This window comes from Peromyscus californicus, unplaced genomic scaffold, assembly GCF_007827085.1.
Source record: "Peromyscus californicus insignis strain IS unplaced genomic scaffold, ASM782708v3 Scaffold_6__1_contigs__length_162567912, whole genome shotgun sequence".
Taxonomy (NCBI): domain Eukaryota; kingdom Metazoa; phylum Chordata; class Mammalia; order Rodentia; family Cricetidae; genus Peromyscus; species Peromyscus californicus.
In genome coordinates this window covers 121,313,572-121,336,230 of record NW_026294584.1, presented here as the reverse complement: position 1 = coordinate 121,336,230, position 22,659 = coordinate 121,313,572, and the positions used below count along the sequence as shown (strand labels likewise).

The 22,659-nt window shown below is 39.5% G+C and overlaps 1 protein-coding gene across 7 annotated transcripts in view; it reads right to left on the bottom strand.

Annotated features, from left to right (window-relative positions):
* Positions 1-22,659, bottom strand: part of LOC128099428 (contactin-4) — a 1,007,148-nt gene that overhangs the window by 221,643 nt on the left and 762,846 nt on the right. For all 7 annotated transcript variants that reach the window (XM_052721339.1, XM_052721341.1, XM_052721340.1 and 4 more), the window contains one exon: positions 6,765-6,962. In XM_052721339.1, coding sequence (XP_052577299.1) covers positions 6,765-6,962 — 198 coding nt within the window. The remainder of the gene's footprint in view (positions 1-6,764; positions 6,963-22,659) is intronic.

Sequence of the window (22,659 nt, the reverse complement as noted above, 5' to 3'; positions counted from 1 at the left end):
AGAGGCCAGGAGAGGGAGTCCAGTCCCCAGGAGCTACGGCAGAGATGGTTGTGAGCTGCTCAAAATGGGTGCTGGGATCCAAAATGCAGGTCCTCTAAAAAACAATATACACTCTTTACCACTGAGCCATCTCTCCAGGCCCAAATTTCAAAATTTTATGCCAAAAGATAAATACTAGGAGTTTAACCTTGTTAATTAGCACTTTGAAAACACAATTCCACCTGTATTCCACAAACAAAAGTCCTTTCTGCATATTATAATCATTTTATTAAAATAAAGTTTTATGAGCATATTTTAGGTAAGTTATTGATGCATACTTTTATTTTATCAGTGCTAAACTACTTTGTATGTATTTTAATGCACAAAGTATCTCTCTGAGGTAAATACTGCTACTTTAATTTTACTGATGAGTAAACAAAAACTGAGGGGAGCTTAAACTGAAATTTACCTGTGAAATAGCCAGTAATTGGTGGGTCTTGGTTCTACCCAGAGAGCCTGCTCCTCTTTCTGGTTTACCTCCTGGTCAAAAATTGAATAAGGATGATGCAAGCAAGAGGGATGCATTCTGTGAAGTACTGGGTTACAGGAAGGGCCAGTGCGAAAGGCCCGCGGATAACGAGCGAGGGGCACGTGGTGAATGCAATGAGATGGATCTAGAACACCACCCCTGATTCCTGTCAACACCTGAGCCAAGATTCACGGTTCACTTTTTAGGACACTTTGGTGACCTTTTGTACTGGAAACAGTGAGACTAAAATTGCCTTCCTGGAACTCAAAAGATATGACTTGAGGAGCAGGGAAATCTAGGCATTTAAGCTACATCTGTTCACAGCAATGCAAAGCACCAGTTGTGGCAATTAGTTTAGCTGAGGCTTGAACTTCCTCTGCCTTACTTGTTATATTTCTGAGTCAGAAAGAGGGTGTGAAATTTTGAGTGTGCTTCAGTGATCAAAACGACTGTACCAGTTCCACACTCCTTGCATATCATCAGCCTAACATAGCAGCTAAATACCAGCTCCTGTAGAGTGATAATTTCATTGATTTTTTTTCACTCTCACAGAATAGACTTTATTAAGGCTGTCATCTTAATTTTGCAATCTCCTTTTGATTTATATCTCCCCTCTTCTCTTACCTTCAGACAGGAGCTAATTAAATAACCTGTTTTGTGCTTAGTAATTGAACTCATATTCATTTTATGTACTCTAGTCTAAATGAGAAAGATATTATAAATTTTTATCATGCAACTCTCATGCAAATTAGGAATGAATGGGCATTAATTGCTGAAGAATGAGGTGTTTAGCCTGGTAATTCTGTGATAAAATATTCTAATACAAAGCATTGGCCATTTCTATGAAGATGGAGTAGATAATAAATTTTAGAAATAAATCTAAAAACCAAGCAAAAAAGCAAAGTTGCTGCCATTGAAGCAAATCCCTTTTTTATTTTTGTTTCTGGAAAGGTGGCATTTGTGCCTTTTGACAGAGCTAGTACCTTGCCTGACATTTTTTTAAAACTGGCTCTAATGTAGCTCTTTATACTCACTCAATAGCCGAGGATGACCTCGTGTACCTGATCCACCTGCCTCCACTTCCAAGGTTGGGGATTTCATGCATATGCCACTGTACCCAGGTTCATGCAGAACTGGGGTTTGAACCTGGAGCTTTATGCATGCCAGGCAGGAACTGTATCAGCTGGGGCCTGAGCTATATCTTCAGTCCATCTTGCCTACATTTTAAACTGATGACTGGTGTTTTTTTTTTTTGTTTGTTTGTTTTTTTTTGTTTTTTTTTTTTCCGAGACAGGGTTTCTCTGTGTAGCTTTGCACCTTTCCTGGATCTCACTCTGTAGTCCAGGCTGGCCTCGAACTCACAAAGATCTGCCTGCCTCTGCCTCCTGAGTGCTGGGATTAAAGGCGTGCACCACCACCACCCAGTGATGACTGGTTTTGTGAGTACAATGCGGCATAATAATTTAACAATAATCTACCATAGTAATTTGACTTTTGTTGTGCTGCAGTGAGGATGCCAGTGTTTAGTCCAGAGTCTGATGAAGGTTGTAAAGTCTTTTCTTAAGTAGAGTGAAGATGGAAAAGTTAGTAACTAACACAGATACATCAGAGGAATATTATGACCGAGAAATCAACCAAAACACTTACAACAGCCCTACCTGTCCCGAACCTAGCTCTGTAGACCAGGCTGGCTTTGAACTCAGAGGGATTTGCCTGCCTCTGCCTCCCAAGTGCTCAGATTAAAGGCGTTCTCCACCATCGCCTGGCCTGGCAATTCTTTCTGTTGCCAAGGAAAAAGTCATGTGTCTGGCTTTATGAATAATATGTAAAATAGGACCCTCAACTTTTCCTTTGTAAATCTGCTTGGTAAACCATTTCAATTGCTTTAACAAATAGCTTTCTTATATAGTCTCAGTTGCTAAACCAGAAAGGTATGCATCGTTCTTGGTTTTCTCATCTGTCCTCTCTCATATCCAGTGCATTGTTAAATTCTGACACTTTTACCTGCAAACTATACGTATACTCGGTTACATTTCTGTCCTTCTCAGCTATTCTCCTTCTCAGTGTGGTAGTTTGGATGTAATTGGCCCCCATAAGTTTATATAGGGAATGGCACTATTTGGAGGAGTGACTTTGTCAGACTAGGTATGGCCTTGTTGGAGGAAGTGTGTCTCTGTGAGGGCAGGATTTGAGGTTTCCTAGGCTCAAGATATCACCCAGTGTCATACACAGTCTTTCCTGTTGCCTTCTGGTCAAGATGAAGCTACCACCGTGTCTGTCTGCATGCTGCCATGCTCCCTGCCATGATGATAATGGGTGGAACCTCTGAAACTGTGAGTCACCCCAATTAAATGTTTTCCCTTATAAGATTTGCTGTGGTCATGGTGTCTCTTCACAGCAATGGAAACCCTAACTAAGACACCCAGGTTACCACCATTCCTTAGGTGAATTTTTACTGATCAGATATGCATTTTCACTCCCACTTTCTGGAAGTTTTTTTTTCCCCTCCTGGAAAGCAGTCAATTAATCTTTTTAACAACCCCAGTCACTCCCAGGCATACAAATCCCTAAGGGCTTTTCATTACTCTTCTGTGGCGATATATTTTTTTTGTCCCACAATATACTGTGTCTCCCAATAAAACTTGCCTGGAGATCAGTGGAAAAAGCCAGCCACTATACAGAAGTCAGGTAATGGTAGCACATGCCTTTAATCCTATCACTTGGCAGGCAGGGATCTGTCTAGATCTCTGTGAGTTCAAGGCCACATTGAGGAACAGAGCCAGGCGTGGTGACAGATGCCTTAAATTCCAGCACTAGTTAACCATGGAGGTCTGGAGGTCTGTACAGACAGACAGGAAGTGACAGAGCTGGGCAAGAAGAGGAAGTGATGTAGCTGGACAGAGAGAGCAAATCAGATAGCAGAACAGCGTGGGTAAACAGGAGGTATCTCACTTTTGGAAGCTGTGGAGCTGGTGAGGTGAGGTTAGCTCTGGCTTTTCCTATTCCTCTGATCTCTCTCAGGGTTTAACCCCAATTCCTGGCTCCTAGTTTTTTTTTTTTATTAATAAGACCGTTTAACAATTCATCTACACTCTTCAGTCTTCTCTCTCTGGTCTCCACAACTGGCACATGATTCTTAAACTCCAACCCATTCTCTGCTCTGATGAGTAAGCACAAACCACATTCACTTTCTTCTCATTCCCAGAACAGGTAAGTTTTTCTTGATTTTCTCTCTCTACCTCAGGGCCTTTGAATGCGATGACAGCTCAGCCTGGACTATTCCTCTTTCTTATCCTCTCAGGACTGACTTCTTATCATTCTAACTATCACCCCATGTCCATCTTCAGAGAGGATTTCCATGGCAACCCTTTCTACAGTACATAGCCACCTCACAGAGCCTCCATTTTTCATATGGTTTCATGTTTATTCTAAAAAACAAACTAAAATTTGCCCTTTGTCCTACTTGCCTCTTGCTGTCATGCTTTACAGACCAATATAAGCATTAAATAGGGGCCTGTTGTTCTGTTCACTGGAACGCAGAAACAAGGCTGTCACATAGCAAGGGCTAACTAAATGCAAGTTAAATGTATAAACAGACAAAATATCTGAAAACTAAGATGTAGTGGGTAGCTATTCCAGCTTTGATCTGGAAGTTCCAACCCCCATTGACACTTCGGCAACTGTCACACCTACAAGGCGGGGCCACGGGAGGCGCCTGGAGACCTGAGATCTGGACGGGCTGTGCACTCACTCTGTTCCGGGATCTTGGACCGTGAAGGTGGGCCAAGCAGAGCTCCAGAGAACACCGCTGGACTGCAGATACACCTTCCCCAGACCCCACGACCTACCTATTCCTTAATTTGTAAGTTACGCCATTAAATAAATCTCCTTTTAACTACGTAGAGTGGCCTTAATAATTTCACCAATATCTGGCGCCCAACGTGGGGCACGAGCCCATGACCCTGAGATTAAGAGTCTCATGCTCTACCGACTGAGCTAGCTGGTAAACTATTTGTTAAAAATTTCCAGTATGGTCTCTATTGTAAGGATGTTTAGTCCATCCGTCTCTAAACAGCTAATTTGACTGTTAATTCCCTGATCTGAAAACTTCAAATTCAAACCCACTTGGGCATGAAGTTCACTAGTAATATAGAGAGACAGAGTAAGCTGAGTGTGTAGTTCAGTGGCAGAGACCTGCCTAGCATGTGCCAGGACCTGAGTTCAATCCCTAGCATTGCAAGAAAATAGATGGACAGAGTAAAACATTTGGGAAATAAAAGATATGTTTTTTACTTATATGACTTAATGTAAGGGCTTGTGTAGGATGGTGAGGAGAATCAGGGAGAAGGTTTAAAACACAAGGCTCTAGAGTCAGAAGCCAAAGTGTTATGTGGGAATCCTATTCATGAAGCCTTTGCATCCGTGATTTAACACCTGAGTCCCAGTTTCTTCAGCTGTGAAAGAGGATACTCCTTAAGTTTTAAATGTACAATCTAGCACATAGTAAGTGATCAACAAATGTTTGTTATCAGTATTGTGACTGAAAATTTCTTCACCTGTGTGATATAATCTTGTCCTTTTCAAACGTGTATAAGAAGTAGAAGTTTGCTCGCTCTCTCTCTCTCTCTCTCTCATAGAAACCTAAACCTGTCAACTATGAATCTTCAAATCGTCACATTGGTCCTTCCTACAGGGCTTAATTATACCTTTGTTTTCATTCTCCCAATGAATATTTAATGAGACATTTCTATTTGCTATATTCTATACTAGACAGCTGTGGTTGATATATTGTGCACCCCAATAAACTTATCTGGGGGTCAGAGAACAGAACAGCCACTATATTAAACACAGGTTTAGGCAGTGGTAGCACATGCCTTTAATCCTAGCGTTCCAGAGGCAGAGGTCCATCTGGATCTCTGTGAGTTCAAAGCCACACTGGAAACAGCCAGGCATGGTGACATATGCCTTTAATCCCAGGAAGTGATGGCAGGAAGCAGAAAGATATATAAAGCATGAAGACAAGGAACTAGAGCCTTTTTAAGCTTTTAGCTTTTAGCAGCAGTTCAGCTGAGATCCACTCAGTTGAGGACTTAGAGGCTTCCAGTCTGAGGAAACAAGATCAGCTGAGGAGCTGATGAGGTGAGGAAGCTGTTGCTTGTTCTGCTTCTCTGACCTTTCAGAATTCACCCAAATATCTGACTCCAGGTTTGTTTTTATTAATAAGACCTTTAAAGATTTGTGCTACAGACAGCAATAAGCAAGATAGTACCACATGACACACTCTAATACGTGTAGCAGGATAAGGAGTTCGTGTGTGTGTGTGTGTGTGTGTGTGTGTGTGTGTGTGTGTGTGTGAACGAGTATAGTATTAGATTTCACTGGAGTTTAATGAGAAGTTGCCTGATGTAGCAAGGGTGGAAACAGCAGACCTGGGGAGATGGCTTCCTGGAAGAAAAGGTGGTATTTCTAAAGAAACAGAAAGATAGTGCACATCACCTACTAAGTCAGAATTTTGGACTAAGAGAGGATTTCAGAAAAAAGAAATTTCATATTCATATATATATATATATATCCAATATATATATATATATATATACATACATACACACACACACACATATATATATATATATATATATATATATATATATATATATATCTCCACAATCCACAGTAGAAGGAGTCATGGTACCTTGGCTAATAAAAATGTCTTTTAAAAGCATGTGGTGATAAAGCCTATGCCATCCAGACATTTACATAAGATTCATACATTTTTTTAAAATATTCTCATAATGGGGTGGGAATTAAGATTTTTGACTCAAATGAGCTATCCATATTTCTGAATTTCTCTGTTTAAGGAACTATGCCTTCACTGTTGTGTATCTAGATGTTATTTGGATAATTTAAAACCACTTTCTGGACTCTGAATACTAAATTACATAGAATTGATTAATGAGCTAATTGTTCAACCTTTCACTTCATTTTGCATGTGTACACAATTTAAGATCCTTTTGTTATTTATATTCACCTAAATCCACATTCTATCTCTGTTGAGATTAGCAATCAGATTTCTAATTAGTTTTCCAAAGTTGGTTTGTGAGCTTATTTCTTACACAAGCGGAAAAAAATAATGGGTACCAAATACAGAAAGTGTTAGACTTTTCTTTAAAGCCTTATGTGCCAATAATATAAATCTTTCCATGCCCCATCAGTGAGCCCCATAAATAGAACTGACAAAATTGTGTAGACAACTTACCATCATTCCTCAGGATTAGTGGTGTAGGTGGCCCCAGGACCTTGTGGTTCGTCACAGTATTGGTAACTACACAGGTATAATTCCCAACATCGGATTTTTCTACTTTGGCAATATACAGATTCCCAGTCTCTTGAGAAACAAAGCGGCGGTTATCCTGATAGGAAGGGTATTCATTGAAGATCCAGGCATAGCTCAGCTCTGCAAGTACAAGAATCATCATTGTTAAGTAAGTCTTTTGGCTCTGGAAGTTTGCTGCAGTTAGAACAGATGTGGTCAAGATAGAAACTTAGATTGCTGTTCTTCACCCTGTAAAATATAAATGGGAGATACTCACAAAAGGCTTTCTACTATCAGTCAGTTTTATTTCAAGAGGACTAGAAGATACCCTGAAAGTGATTCAGAAAGACCCAGCCTTTAGAAGTCAAAGGAATAAGCATGTGTCAAGCACTTTATAGCAAGTTGTAAAGGACTTCAATGCTAAAGACCCAATATATAACCTTGATGTAGTAATGTGAGATGCTACCCTGGACACTGTTTAGACTACTTTCCTTATGCAATAATGATCACTATAGTGCATTGGATTACAGGTTTGCATAGTACTCTGTGGTATTTGATGACTTTCATCCTTTTCATTAACTTTTCATTAGCTTTGACACAGAAAAACAAAGTAATCAAAATTCTTAACCCTTAAACAGAGTAGGTATTAAGATTTAATCCACTCTTTTTCCAATTTTTCCCACTCTCAACTGAAATTCTCTTCTTATGTAGAAGGTTGACTAATTCTCCAAAATTTTAATAAGATGGTAATTAAATGTTGTAGTTATTACTCACCAAGTACACACCGGTGTCTTAATTATTCCACATATATAAATGTGTTCTTCAAAATATTGAAAAAGACATATCCATAATAAAGTGAGTGTGGAGTAGTAGTCAGAGAGACATGCTTACAAATACTTAACTCATCCCAGAATGCAGCAGGGCAAATGAATGGAGCAGTCCTATCCGGAAATATTCTTTTGACAGTTCTTGGTTTTCATAAGGATTAGATGAACATTTTGAGACTAAACAACACATGAGCCCATGTTTTCAATTCAAAGAACACCAGATGACAAAGAATTTATCTGACTGGCTACAGTGAACCATCATGTTCGAAGAACATCAAACTTCTTCAACTCCAGGCACTTCACCCTTTCTCTATATGAAGTGTGAACCATAGATGTGTCCAAAGCTGAAACATGACATACTGACTACTGGCCCTGATTAGTTAAGATTACTTTTCTCTTTAAAATTCACTGTGTTGGGGGAAGGAGAGAAAAAAAAAAACATGATGCACAGGGAGCCTCTGGTTATAGAAACAGTTGGCTGAGTTACTCTATGCCATTTTTTTCAGGTGATCCTGGTTAAATTCTAAATGCATGAGGGGTCCTTGGCAAATGGCAGAAAGGCCACTTGAGCTTTGTAAAGAGAACACTAATTATTGTAGAAGGCATCTTTGCTGTTTAATCCTTCAGTGAATCCCAACTGTAATTGACCTCAACCACTGAATGTGTAACAAGAAACATGTTCTGCCTTAATAATCCATTGTTGACCTACAAAGAAGGGGTTGTGCAGATTGTTCTCCCTTTATCCCAGAATTACAGCATTTCCACATGCATTATTTTGGAGAGCTGTAATTATGTTTCTATGAGAAAAGCTAATCACTGTATGTATGTATATGTAATTAGAGGTAACCCCATGCTAATGTCAAGAGGATACTAGACATAAAAAATAAGTTCTTCCCAAGGTCATGAAGCAATTTCTCCTCGTATGAAACATTCTAACCTGTAGAAAATCTGTTTAAGAATCAGAAAGTACATGAATCTTACAAGGCTCAGGAAGTAAAAAAAAACATTTAAGTCTCAGGAAGTTCCTGAAACTCAATACATCTATAAGACCCTTCCTCATATAAGTAGGAAGATTTCTGGGAAGGAGTGACTCCAACCTCAACTAACACAAGGAGCTCTGAGGAAAAGACTTTTCTTAGTTGTCACTCATGTGAGGTAGTCTTTTTAAGGAAGCATCTGCCTTCAAGACATCCTTGCTCCTGTAAGCAAACCCTTACCCACACTTCTATAACTAACCACAATCAACTTAGTGCTTTACTAACCTAGACTTGGTAGAGGGCATAGTTTCTTTGATCTGTCACTAGCACCCTGTCTGGGGCAAGTAGATATTTGTTTACATTTCCAAGAAAAATTACATAAGAATGGAGAGATAGCTCAGCATTTAAGAGCACTTGTTTTTCCAGAGGACCTGAGTTCAATTCCCAGCTCCCACATGGCAGCTAACAGCCATCTGAAACTCCAGTTCCAGAGGATCTGAAGCCCTCTTCTGGCATCCTTAGGTATCGGGAATACACATATTGCACAGATATGCATGCAGGCAAAACACTCCACAAACATAAAAAAAAGATTTTTTAAAAATTTGAAAAAAAAAAAACTCAGACCACACCCGCTAACTTGGCTATTTCCAAATCAAAAACAAACAAACAAAAATAAAACAAACAAAAAAGACACCCAAACTTTAAATAGGAAAAGACCAGATAATAGGTTAGGAGGAAACATAATCTAGCAGGGTCTTCTTCCAGTAAGAAAAGACTTATAAAACTCAGCAAGGCAGACAATGTGCTTTGTACTCGACTCCATAATCACATTTCTGGCAAACCCTGCCATCTCTCAGCATCCCCATTTTCTAATATGGACAATGAGAAGATCGTGTATTCTCTAAAAAGCTATAAGAAAAATTTAAATATAAGCTAACATCTTCAAAGCCACAAAGTAGACATTACAAAGCAATTTACAAAGACAAAATTAAATCAATTCACATTTCTCTAAGGAGAGCCGAAATCAAATATACAAAACTAAAGTTTTCCCCCTTGAGATATTTTTTTAAACTCTTGTAGTGGCTAGTAGCTGTGAAGTCCTCTGAGTTCTGAGGGAGGAATTTAGCAACCAGAAAGCAGCTATTAGAAGAATGACATCTGGTCTGGTATTTTATAACTAGAGGGAAAGTACCAAAGCCAAATCTGTGTTATGTAAGGGAAACCACTTCAAGTCTTTCATTTTCTACTTCTTCATCAACAAAATGATGAAAATTTACACTGGGATATAGATATATGTACTAATAGTCAGTTTATGCAAAAAATTGTTAAAATGTCTGGGTAGTTGTACAGATTTGAGTTATTATCTTGTCTGTCACCAGCTTAAAAATTATAAAAGTGAAGTTGTTTGTTTCATTTTATTCATTCATTATAGCATACCAATGAGTGGGTTGCATGAGCCTGTTTTCATATGTGTTTGCCACCATCCTTCCTTTCCATTATTCTACTCCTTGAGCGCCTTCACATTCCTCCGTCTCTCTTTTAAAAATGGACTCAGTGGAGCCTGAGATGTAGCTCGGTTGGTAAATAGCTTACCTAGCATGAAGGAGGGCCTACGTTCAATCTCGAGTACTACATACACCAGACAGTAATGCACATCTGTAATCCCAGCACTCATGAAGTAGAAGCAGAATCAGAAGTTCAAGGACGACATCTACAACAAGTTCAAGGCCAGCCTGGGATACATGAGACGCTGTCTCAAAAAAGAAAAAGTATTCTGCTAGCATACTATCTCATCTATTTGTGGATAAGTTAATTTCTTTAATTTTGCTATGTTTGTGACTTAAATGCCTTGGTGATTTCATGGGAGACACAATCAACTCTAAGTGCCCACAGCAGCATCTCCTACCATTTTGTACTTGAACATGACTCTCTATTTATTATACACTCAACCCCTAATTCAAAAGGTCACGTGATCAAGTCACTTGGCAAACATTTTTCCTTCAAGCAATTTTGATAAGTGTGCTGGTTATTTTTTTGTCTACTTGATACCAGCTGAGGTCATCTGGGAAGAGGGAATTCAGTGGAGGAATGGCCCTCATTAAATTGGTCTATAGGTGTTTTCTTGGCTGATGATGAATGTAGGAGATCCCAGCCACTGTGGGTGGGACCACTTCTGGGCATGGACCACTGGGATATATAAGCAAAGTAAGCTGAGCAAGACAGTATGCCGTTTTCTCCATGACCTCTGTGTCAGTCAGTCCCTGCTTTGAGTTCCTGCCCTTACTTGGACTGTGATTGGGATATGTGAACAAAATTAACCTTCTTTTCCAAATTGCTTTTTGTTTTGGTCTTATTAGACTAGTATAAAATAAACAGGGACAATAAGCAAATGTCCTTGAAATATTCTAGAGAGTGTTTAGAGTATTTAGATTTCATTATGCAATGACCATCCCCTTCCCCCATATCAATATCAATCTCCTGCATCCAGGAGTTCCACACCATGATGGACTGTATCCTGGAATTGTGGGCCAAAATAAATCCTACCCGCTTTAAGTTCTCTCTCTGTCTCTCTGTTTGTCCCCCTCCACCCCCTATGTGTGTCTGAGTTTGCTACATGTATGTGATTTATGCACACCTGTGTGTGCACACTTGCAGAGAACAGAAGAGGAAATCAGGTTTCATGCTCCTTCTCTGCTCACTTTATTCCTTTTAAGGTAGGATCTGCCACTGATCCTGAAACTAGGCTGGGAGTCTTCAAGTCCCAATGGTGCTCCTGTCTTTCCTCTCCCCCAACAGCACTGGAGTTACAGGGGTGCACAGTCATGCCAAGCTTTAGACAGGCTCTAGAACCTGAACTCAGATCTTCGTGTTTGTGCAGCAAGTGCTTTTACCTTCTCATCTCTCTGTCCATTCCCCCTTGTGTTGCCTTTGTCAGTCATTTTATTACCAAAGTAGTCAAATGACTAATACAGAAAATTGGTACCCGAGGTGCTATAATAAACCTGGCCATGTAGTACTTAAGCCTTTGGGACTGGTTTGCTGGAGGAATGTAGAAGAATGTGGAACTTTAGACTTCAAAAGTCATTAAATACTGTGGTGATTTGAATGAGATTCTCCCATATTCTCAGATATTTGAGGACTTGGTCCATGGTTAGTGGTGCTGTTGGGGCAGGCTTAGGGATGTGGCCTTGCTGGAGAAAGTTTATCACTGGGGACAGATTTTGAGAGACTATGACTTGAACCATTCCAGGTTTGCTTTCTCTGTATTCTGCTTGTGGTGAGATGTGAGCATTTAGATGTTTTGCTCCCAAAGCTACCTGGTGCTTGCAGCCATGTTGCCCCACCACGATGGACTCTTATCCTTTCGGAACCAGAGGCTAAATAAACCCTTCCTTTTAGAAGTTGCCTTGGTCATGGTGTTTTATCACAGCAATAAAATAATAAGTGATAAAAATATTATAAGCAGAGGTTAATGGACTATTCAGGTGGGGGTGTGTTGAGCAACAACATCGAGACAAATGCAAACAGTAGAGGTCCAGCATATGAGGTTTCAGACAAGAACAGGGACTCTATTGGAAACTGGACTGGCAGCCATTCCTATGTTTTAGGGTAGAATCTGGCTACATTAAGCTGTGGCATGAGAACTTAAGTGAGAGTGAATATAGTGATAATTGATTAAATTAGCATGGGGGGTGAAATACCCAGACAGGTCAGCATTCAGGGTGTATCATGGCTCCTCCTCACTGCTCTGATTTAGACCTGCAGTGAGAATGTTAAGAGCGGTAGGGACATATACAAAATGTGCAAGTTGTCCCAGAAATGAATGTGTCTAGAGCTTTAGATAAGGCTGGTGCTGAGAAGGCAACCATAACTTCTAATAGATTAGCACCATTAAAGCAAACCCCCTCCAATGCGTTGGAATAGTTCAAAATTGTCCTGAAGAAAACATCGTATCCATGAAATGCTCCATACCATCTAATGCATGCATTTGAAAGCAGAGAGTGCTCTTGGAGATGCTCCTTGAAAGCACCCACTTGTGGTACTATTTCCTCAGGATCACCACATAAAAGCTGGTAAACAGTGGCCAGGGTACATCCAGAGCTTGCAGACAAATTGGTACCATCATCCACATAATACTGGTTTTGTAGGCAAGAAGGATACAAGATTAAAGGGGTCATGGAATCTAACATCGTGATTCCAAAAAGCCACAAAAGCCAAGTAATGTGTGGAAGGATCAAAGTCCCTGAAAGAAGATCCTGGTGGGCTACTGAATGAACCAGTTAAGATTAAGGTTAAGTTGAAATCGAAACCCCAGGATGTTAGATGTCTGGGCCATTGGATGTCCACTGAAAAAAGCCTCAGGCATGGAGTGGAGTTGTTCCAAAGGAGAGGCTACAGTTACAGTCATTATAGCTCAAGGGATGGGTATACCCAAGCTTTTGAGAGCCCAGTTGATTCTATCATGAGTCTCCAATGCTGGACCTGAAGGTACAGGATTTGAGGTTTGCCCTTTTTGGTTTTGATTTGTTTTGGTCTTATCATTCCTTCCTATGCCTCTATTCCTTCTCACTGGAATTGTAATGTTTTTTGTTTATTTATTTATTTTTGCCTTTGTACATTGGATGTAACTGACATTTCTCATTTGTTCAGGAAGTAAGAGATTGCATTAAGTTTCATATGAGACTTGGATTTCAAAGCACTGCAGTTTTTAAGGACTGTGGGGACTTGTTAAGCAGGACTGAATACATTTTATGTATTTTTAATTGTGGGATGGCCATGAGCCTGTGGAAAAAAATGGTAGAAGATGATGGTTTAAAAGTGGTATGTTTTTAGGTTAACAGGGGGTGGACTTGTGATGGTTAATATTGCCAAGTTGATGAGATCTGGAATCACTGAGGAGTGTTTGTGAGGGATTACCTAGAATAGATTAGTGAGGGGCAAGGAGGGAAGACACCCCTTCAGTGTGGTATGTCTTGGACTGAGGTCTTAGACTACATAAAAAGGAGAAGCTGAGTTGAACACAAACATTTGTCTGCTTCTATTTCCTGACTATGCAGTCAATATAGCCGACCAGCTGCTGCAAGCTCCTACTACCACCCTCTCCCTGCTGTGAGGGACTACACCCTAGAACTGCAAACCAAACCAATCCTCCCCCAGTTGCTTTTCTCAGAGCCTGTGTCATAGCAGAGACAAGAAACTAACATACCAAGTTACACTCAAACTACCATATATCCTAGGCTTGCAATATATTCTCCAAGTGCCTCGCCAATCAGGGCAGCTTCTAGGGTTTAAGCTAGGTTTAGTAATAACACCTGCTCAAGTTGTCTTGCATGACCAATGGTGAACAAATTGGACAGGCCAGCAGTGTATACCAGAGAAACATTCCCATTCTCTATCTACGTTTAATTTTAAGACAAGGCTTGACTAAGTTTCCAATGCAGGCCTCAAACTTGTGATCCTCCTGTCTCGGAAATATAGGATCATAAGTATGTACTATCAGTTTTAACTTGCCATAGAATATTTCCTAGTTTATTTCAGGGACAACTTTTGGTATATCACTTGACCCTGTAATTTCCATGAAATCTAGTTGGAGAGTTGTATATCAGACTGAGGGGCAGAATTTATTTTCAAATTGAATAAAGGGCAAATGAAAGCTAAGGAGAAGATGATAATGAATAATGAGGGAGAAAAAGAGGAGGTTGATGAAACAGTAAGTTGTAATAATCTTGTCAAATTGTAATAACAAGATGATGCCAAAACTACTTTCCATGTTCCAAAAAAGAGACCAAACCTGAATTGTTAAAAGGAATGTCAAAGGAAATTATGACGCTTAGAGGAAAATGGATGGAACTAGAAATCATTCTGTTAAGAAGGATACAGAATTAGAAAGAGAAATAGCATGCTCTCTCATGTGTGTGGAATCTAGACTTCATTCTCTCTCTCTCTCTCTCTCTCTCTCTCTCTCTCTCACACACACACACACACACACACACACACACACACACACACTCTATGTGTGTGTGTCTACATTCATGCATGAGCATGTGTTTGTGTGTCATGAAAATAGAAAGAGACTACAAGAAAGGAGGAAGAAGATTTAGGAAAAGACAGAGGAGTGCATAAGAAGATTAGTGGATGTATGTGTCTAGAAATTAGAAGTAGAACCTGTATAGGTGCAGAGGGAACAGCAAGGAGGAAGCAGGGGAGGGAGCAGGGTGGTGCAAACAAGAATGGAGTATGATAACATTATTTATAAAGCTGTGCTGTCACAGCAAAATCCATTTCCTTGGAGGAGGACCAAAAAAGTAATTTAAAATTTAAAAAGAAGAATATCAAAGAGATGGTGCTAAGGACCCCAACACCATCAACTCAACGTCTGTCTTTTTGTGAGCACTTCACCCTGAAGACTAGGGGTAAAGTCTCAACGGGGGAATGGTAAAGTAACAATATTCGACTGAATGCTCAACCCTCAAACGGGACATCTCAAGCTGATAAATTAACTGAGTTTTCTTCGTAGCAAATATCACTACCTGAAATATTGTGTTTGTGTTTGTCTATAGGTTCAGGGCCATCAAGAGGACTGGAAGGAATATAATCCAATAACAGCACAATATCAGAGCAGGCAGAAAAAATAGTAAAACTAAATAGCATCAACAGATCATGTCGCATTTCTAGACTTAGAAGATATGAAAATTCTGAGGCCTAGAAAAGGTCAGGGTGGGGTACCAGAAGATGGCTAGGCAGAAAATGACTTAATGTTCCTGCCAATGCTCCTGTTCCAGCACTCTGCTAGGACAACAGACACCCTTGGCATTTAAAAGTAAAGAACACTATTGTTAAACCACTCAACAGACAATTCAGATTTCCCTGAAGAACCAAAGCCTATTTTTATCAGAGCAAAACATTAATCCATTGGGTTATATAAAATGCTATCAACATTCCAAAAAAAAGTAAAGCCAAGCAAATAAAACAAAATAAACTCTCCTCCCACTCAGTTTGATTTCCTCTGGGACTTCCATGCAATATTTATACTTACTCAAACTTGACAGATTTCTTTTGATAAGTTTTCACTCACTAATTGCTCTGGAAGTGACAGACAGTTTCTGTCCCATTGGCAATTTGTAACAACTGAGTAAACAGATATCTGGAATGCAATGTATTAAATGGATTGTGAAACTTCTGATGCTCAACCGAAAAGACTGAGACCAGTTAGAATGTGGCACTGATTAACGAAGAAGGGTCTAGCAATGACTTTCTGATTTGGAGTGTCCAAAGTGACTGGAAATTAACTCATCTTCATTCTCTGAATAGGTCTCTTATTCATATCTGCGGACTAAGAGTACAGGGTGCTTGGCTATTGTTTTCTGAAAATAAACAAATCAAGTGATAGTGATACTTCAGACACAGGTGCTCACTGAGCAAAGCTACTCTGCCTGAATGTATTCTCCTGACGGACACTCTTAAATTTTCCTGACCCCAGTTTCTTCCCAGAGTCATATGCGTATTGCATTGACTTCTATTCTAACAGTGGCAAATATGTCATATTTTAGAGGATGCCTTTCTTGACTCCTCGGTTTTTAATTTCTACTTCTTCCACTTTACAGATCCAGAAAAAAAAACCTAGAGAAAGTCATGAATGGACCACGATGGCACATTTGGTACACAGCATGGACAGGGATATAGGATGGACTTAATGTCTGAGAGAGTGGGCTTTGTTAGGCAGATGTATGCTATTAATTTTTTAAAATTTTGGGATTATAAGGGGTCTGTTTTCCTTATCTGGAAGTTGACAGAGTAGAATGAGATGATCCATTCATCTCTTCCAACACTAAGATTCCATAATTTCTGCATAAACATCAACAAATCTGACAGCTCATTTGTCAATGAAATAGAGTGAGAAAATAACCTCATTAAGAACTACGTAGGTAGTTATTGTGAAGTCCTTAAATGGTGCCAATGGGCTGGATAGGTGTCTCAGCAGTTAGGAATGCTTCTTGCTCTTCCAGAGGACTCAAATTCAGTTCCCAGCTCCCACAACAAGTGTTATTCAATTACAACTGTGTGTAATTCTATCTCCAGCAGATTTGATATCCTTCTGGTGTCCATAGGCATAAATGCACACATATGCATGTGTACACACACACACACACACACACACACACACACACACACACACACACACACACACCAGTTGCTTAGTTGGTTTAATCTGGGTTGTGTTTTATAGAAAAGCTACTAGAATTAGTCAAGAGACTCTTTAACAGCACCAATGTCCTTATCTGTAGTCAGTTTTGTCAATACCTGATGTACAGTTTGTGCAGTGTTTGTGAGATTCAATTTGAACTGAGACATGACACTATAAAAGCAAGTATGAAAGATGTATTTGAATCAAATTTGCAAGTGAAACAGCCACTGTGAATGTCTCCATTAGTTCACTGGTTGGCCAAGCAGTTGCCGAGTACCGACTATTTATAAAAATTGTACTCTTGGCTCAGGAATGGACAGGAGTGCTGGCAAATGCTCGGAGGGTCTGAAGATTGGGGTTCGGATCAGTTAGCAGTTTTCCTGAATAATCACAGGGGACAATCCCTGGTTTGGCTGTCAAAAGACATGGACTGAGTCTGAGCTTCAGTGATTATCAGATGCTAAGTTCTTTCTACTGTTGTTTTTCATCTGAAAACTAAGATAATAAAAGGAGTATCTGTCTACCTCAACCAAGGCTTTCACTAGTCACCAGACACAATGTTGTAAACCTTTGAGATCATGGTAGCCATATCTTTCCCTTACTCCTAATAAATTACCATTTAAATGGATGTTAAGTTGCTTGTTTTTTTTCTGAATTTTGGAAAAAGAAAATGTTTTAAGTTATGAGTTTCCTAAAAATCCATAACTTCTCCTCCCAGCAAAAGAAAACTGGGCCAGAAACCCCATGGGCTAATTAGCTCTGATGGTCAGACATTCTAGATAGCTATCAAGAGAGTCCAATGAGTGTGTTGTATGAGGGAATTGTGAGCTACTCCCAATGAATGCACTGGGTGACCTCTAACTATACTGAGACACCAAAAGATGAATTTAAAGTAATATGTGTCTTGTGCTCCGATGAATAATATTTGAGGAAACATGGGTACTGAGGAGGATACAGAGGAGATGAAATCTGCAGATGTGGAAAGAGGATCAATGTTACACCTTTATTAATTAGACGATGGATTAATGGGTACTTAACTCCTGTAATGACAGTGATAACCCTTTACAGCAAAGGTCAATGAAACCCTGGCCATCACTGGCAGGACACCTTGTTGCAAATGCTCTGTGACTTAGAGAGTTTGGTACAGACTGTTCTATGTATCAGGAAAGACTGTTCGGAGTCCAGACACTGATGTCATTATCTATCGGTGCTGGATAGAGCAGGGAAGGCATGACAAACATCTGTCACTTAGACTATAAGGAGCTACTTTTATACCCATGGCTGACAGTTATATTTGATTCTGCCAGACACAGATTCAGAGTCATTCTCAATATAGTGCTTTAGGCAATCACCTCCAAACAAGTTGTGGTGGCACAAAAATCCCAAATGGTTTATCATCTTTACAATATAGACTAACCATCACTCATTGGAAAAGCCCAAATATGAAACGGTCCACAGTCCACTGCCACAGTTCAGATGCCATTAATGGAAAATTCCATACAGAATGTTGTTTCATGCACAAAATTATTTAAATGTAAAAGTTACCTTGGGGTTATGTGAATATGTGCATGCGAATTACAAGTAAATTTTATATTAAAACTCAGTGTCTCATCCTGATGGTATTTTGTTATGTCTGTGCAAATAATCAAAAATTTCAAAGAATCTAACCTATTTCTGGTCCCAAGCATTTTGGGTAAAGGTCATTCAACCAGCACTGACTGTGGAGGAACAAAGTGTTGAGGCAGAGATTAGATGAGTGCTAAATCTCACCCACCCTTGTGGCAGCATTTCTAAAATTAAGCCTCTGACTAAGGGGCTTCTGCTTTTCTTCCATGATATTTTTAGTACATGCGACTTACTCACTGGGATGTGGCAATGGGGGTGTTGGAAGGCCGATGTCAAAAGTGCCATTTTCTAATGCACAAGAGTCCTTGAATACTGCTCTGAATATGGCTTAAAATTTCCCCAATTTTATATCTCACTTATTTTCTTGTCACTATGTTGTTGGGAAAATTGAACATTTTTTCTTGGGGGTGAGGATTTTCTTTAGAAATTTGTGAGTGGAGTTAAGGAATTTAACTTGAAAAGTAATTTAACACATTGATATGGGTATATGAGGAAATGGAATATGATATTCACATGAATTGCAAAGACAAATGGAAAGATTTCAACTAAATCTTATACTTAGAGCTGATTGCCTTGGGATATACTCCTAGGCTCCCGGGGTAGACTCTGACTCTCTTTTGCTTTTACAAATGTATTCATGAAAAAGTTTAAGAAATGTTTTTCAATCTCTAGCTAGAAAGCTCTGCAACCCCCAAAGTGTGTGTGTGTGTGTGTGTGTGTGTGTGTGTGTGTGTGTGTGTGTGTGTTTGCGCATGCGTGCGTGTCTTAAACAGGAAAATATCTGTTTTCTTCACATGATTCGGCTTTTGAGTGGTAGCAATGAAGGGACATGGCTTGACAAGTATATGTGTCTTCTATAATTTCTAATGTTTTAAAAATAATGAAAATAAGACAGATGTCTAGACAGTGGGCTATCCTGGTACTGTTAACACAGTGCTTAGATATCAGTCCTTAGGAGAATCCAGAGGGAGAAGCACAGTGTCTGTTACCCTAAGTGGACCTCAAGTCCAAGTGAGCAACCGAACTATTGAAAGGGCTTTTCTAAGACAAAAGATGAATGGCCAAGATTTAAAAAAAAAAAGATAAATGCTACTGTGTGCGTGGTGTGTGTGTCGGGGGGTGGGGGGGGTGGGGTGGGTGTATGTGGTGTGTGTGTGTGTGTGTGTGTGTGTGTGTGTGTGTGTGTTTGTGTGTGTAGGGGTTGTGTATTGGGAGAGTTCAGACTTGTGTAGACACTAGGTGTGGAGATTCTCAAAAAGCTAAAAATATATCTACTACATGGTCCATCTATACTGTTTTTGAATATATAGCCAAATGATTCAGTATCCTACCCTAGAGATAACCATTTATAATTTCTTGCTGCTCTATTCACAATAGTCAGAAAGTAGAAACAGCCCAGATGTCAATCATTTGGTGAATTGATAATGAAAATGTGGTACATTTCCATATGGAATATTATTCAGATGTTTAAAAAATGAAATTCATAGGTAAATGGAAGGAGATAGAAATAGTCATTCTGAGTGAGGTAACCCAGACTAGAAAGACAAACATTGCATGTTTTCTCTCATTTGTGGATGTTAGCTTTGAATCTCAGATATTTGTTTTTCATCTGGAATACCCATGGAGGTCAGGAAGTTACGATGGGGCCATGAGGAGGGGCTTTCAGGAGTGGAGATAGAAGGCACTGGTACAAAAGGGTGAAAGGAATACTGGAAGAAGTGTTAAACTAGGGTAGAGAAATGGAGAGTAGCATAGAGGAGGAAGTGTGGGGAACGATAAATAATGCTAAAGATATTTTGAAAAAGTCATTGGAAACCTAGTACTCAGAAGCCTCCATATATATTTATTATTAATGCATATTATATATTTCATTATATTAAACATACGTATAAAATAACTTCTAGAAATTGAAATTCAAGATCCCAGGTGATGCGGATGCTGAGACTCTAAGGTCTACACTTGGACTGACTCCTGACTTTAAAGACTTGCTACATGATCCCTCATCAAATCAGAGATTCCATTGGCAGAGGTGAGTCCCACTGAGGAACTGGCATAAAGTCTCTAACTTGACAGTCTATACCATTCCTAGAGGTGACTTCAAGCCCACAGGACTCTCAGGCAACTGAGTGTTTGACACATGCTTTCGGGTATAGAGACAAAGAGAAATAAATGGAACTGATCCTTTCCTGAATATTTCCATCAGCATGTAGAAGGTATTAGAAAACACAAAAGTGTATTAAGTAAAGGCAGGGTTGGTGTTGTTGGCAGGGGTTGGCTCTTTTTTGGGGCTGATCTGTCACCCAGCTCCCAGATAAATCACACATGGAGGTTTATCATTACTTATGAATGCCTGGCCTTAGCTTGGCTTAGTTTCTAATAAGCTTCTTTTTATTTCTGTAAATCTTACTCCATTGTTGGTTGTGTAGCTGAATGGCCCACCACTCAGCTCCCAAATAAATTCATGTATAGTCTTATTATTACTTATGAATGCCCGGCCTTAGCTTGGCTTAGTTTTTAGCCAGCTTTCCTTATCTTAACTTATTCTGTCAACCTTTTGCCTCTGGGCTTTTCCCATTCTCTTACTTCTGTAATTCTTACTCTTACTCTGTGGCTTGCTGGTTGTGTAGCTGGGTGGCTGGCCCCTGATGTCCTCCCCTTCTCTGGCTCTGTCTCAATCCTTTTGTCCCAGTTTTCTCCCTCAATGTATTCTCTTTGCCTACCAGCCCTGTCTATCCTTTCTCCTGCCTTGTTATTGGACAGTTCTTTATTAGACCATCAGGTGTTTTAGCCAGGCACAGTAACACAGCTTCACAGAGTTAAACAAATTCAACATAAACAAAAGTAACACACCTTCAAATAATATTCTACAACAACAACCCTTTTTCCCTCCCACCCCTGCTCCTTCTTCCCCACCTCCTCTTTTTTCTTTCCTTTTTCTTTTGTTTTTCCTAACACACTGCTGCCAGTCTCTTCCGTAAATATTTGAATGATGACCACTGTCCATCTCAGAATGAGTCACCAGTAACTAGAAAATGTAAAACTGAAGCATCTGAAGATGCTGAAGCAAACTTACACATCATAACTGAGGCTAAAGGGCACATAGTGATGATCCCTCTTGAGTTACCAGATGACACCAGTGATCTGGCTAGATCTCAGCTACTCAGAGGTGGCAGCCAGCTTTAGCCTAAGATATTTCCACGAGAAGAGGAGATAACACTGTTTCTCATGGCTGCGATTCCTCTAAATAGGGTTACTCATAATAAGTACATAAGAAAACTTACAGCCTGTCAATTCTTTACATTTTCTTTATACTTTTTTATTTTAAGACCTGAGATTTGAACCCAGGTTTGTATACATACTAGGAGAGGAATCTGCTATGGAGCTACCTCCTTGGCTTCTTAAAGACACCCATAACCATGATGTCATTTGTCATCTCTATCAATTTTTAGAAATGGGTAAATAGGAGACAGGCAGAGAACATGAGATATAGGAAAGTAAGGTGAGGTCACATGGAGCCAGTGGGACAACATTTGGGATTAAAACGGGCATCTCTTGAGAAGAGGAAAACATTTTTTTCCTATGTCAAAAACAAGTGCAAGTGCAATTTTCAGCTACATGCACCTGTGACATGGTGACTTGAGGTGACTTTACTGACGGATGTGTCAGGTCTTTTGACATAGGGACCAGGAAGATCCTTCATGGTAGAATTGACGCTTAGGAGATTTGGGGATTTCAAAGGACCAGGTGACCTGATAAATACTGAATATCAGGACACATGTGTTACTCACACTGTCAGAATTGAAAGACATGCCCTAAGACAGGTTATGCTAGCACAACCCATAGGGACATAAAGGGTTTTGTTGTAACATGATGAAAATCTGTCTTGTTACTCTGAGCTTAGTAATTTCTGAGGAAAAAGAGAATTATTCAACTTGGAACTAAAAGGGATACTTAGAAATGATGAATGATTTGGGCTAAATATGGAAATGTCAATTAAATTATAATTATTTACATTTTAAAGGCTCTAAGCAGTAATATGACCAACTGAGCAAGCTTCCAAGCAATAATAACCAACTCCCACACAAGTCACTAACACACAGCCTTGTTACCAGATTATTAAAATTTCACACCCTCCTCAATTAAAGATGTGATCTAAAATTCATATAATTGATGTTCAAATTCTGAGCATTTATAAATTAAACTTTAGTCAAATTTTTCAAAAT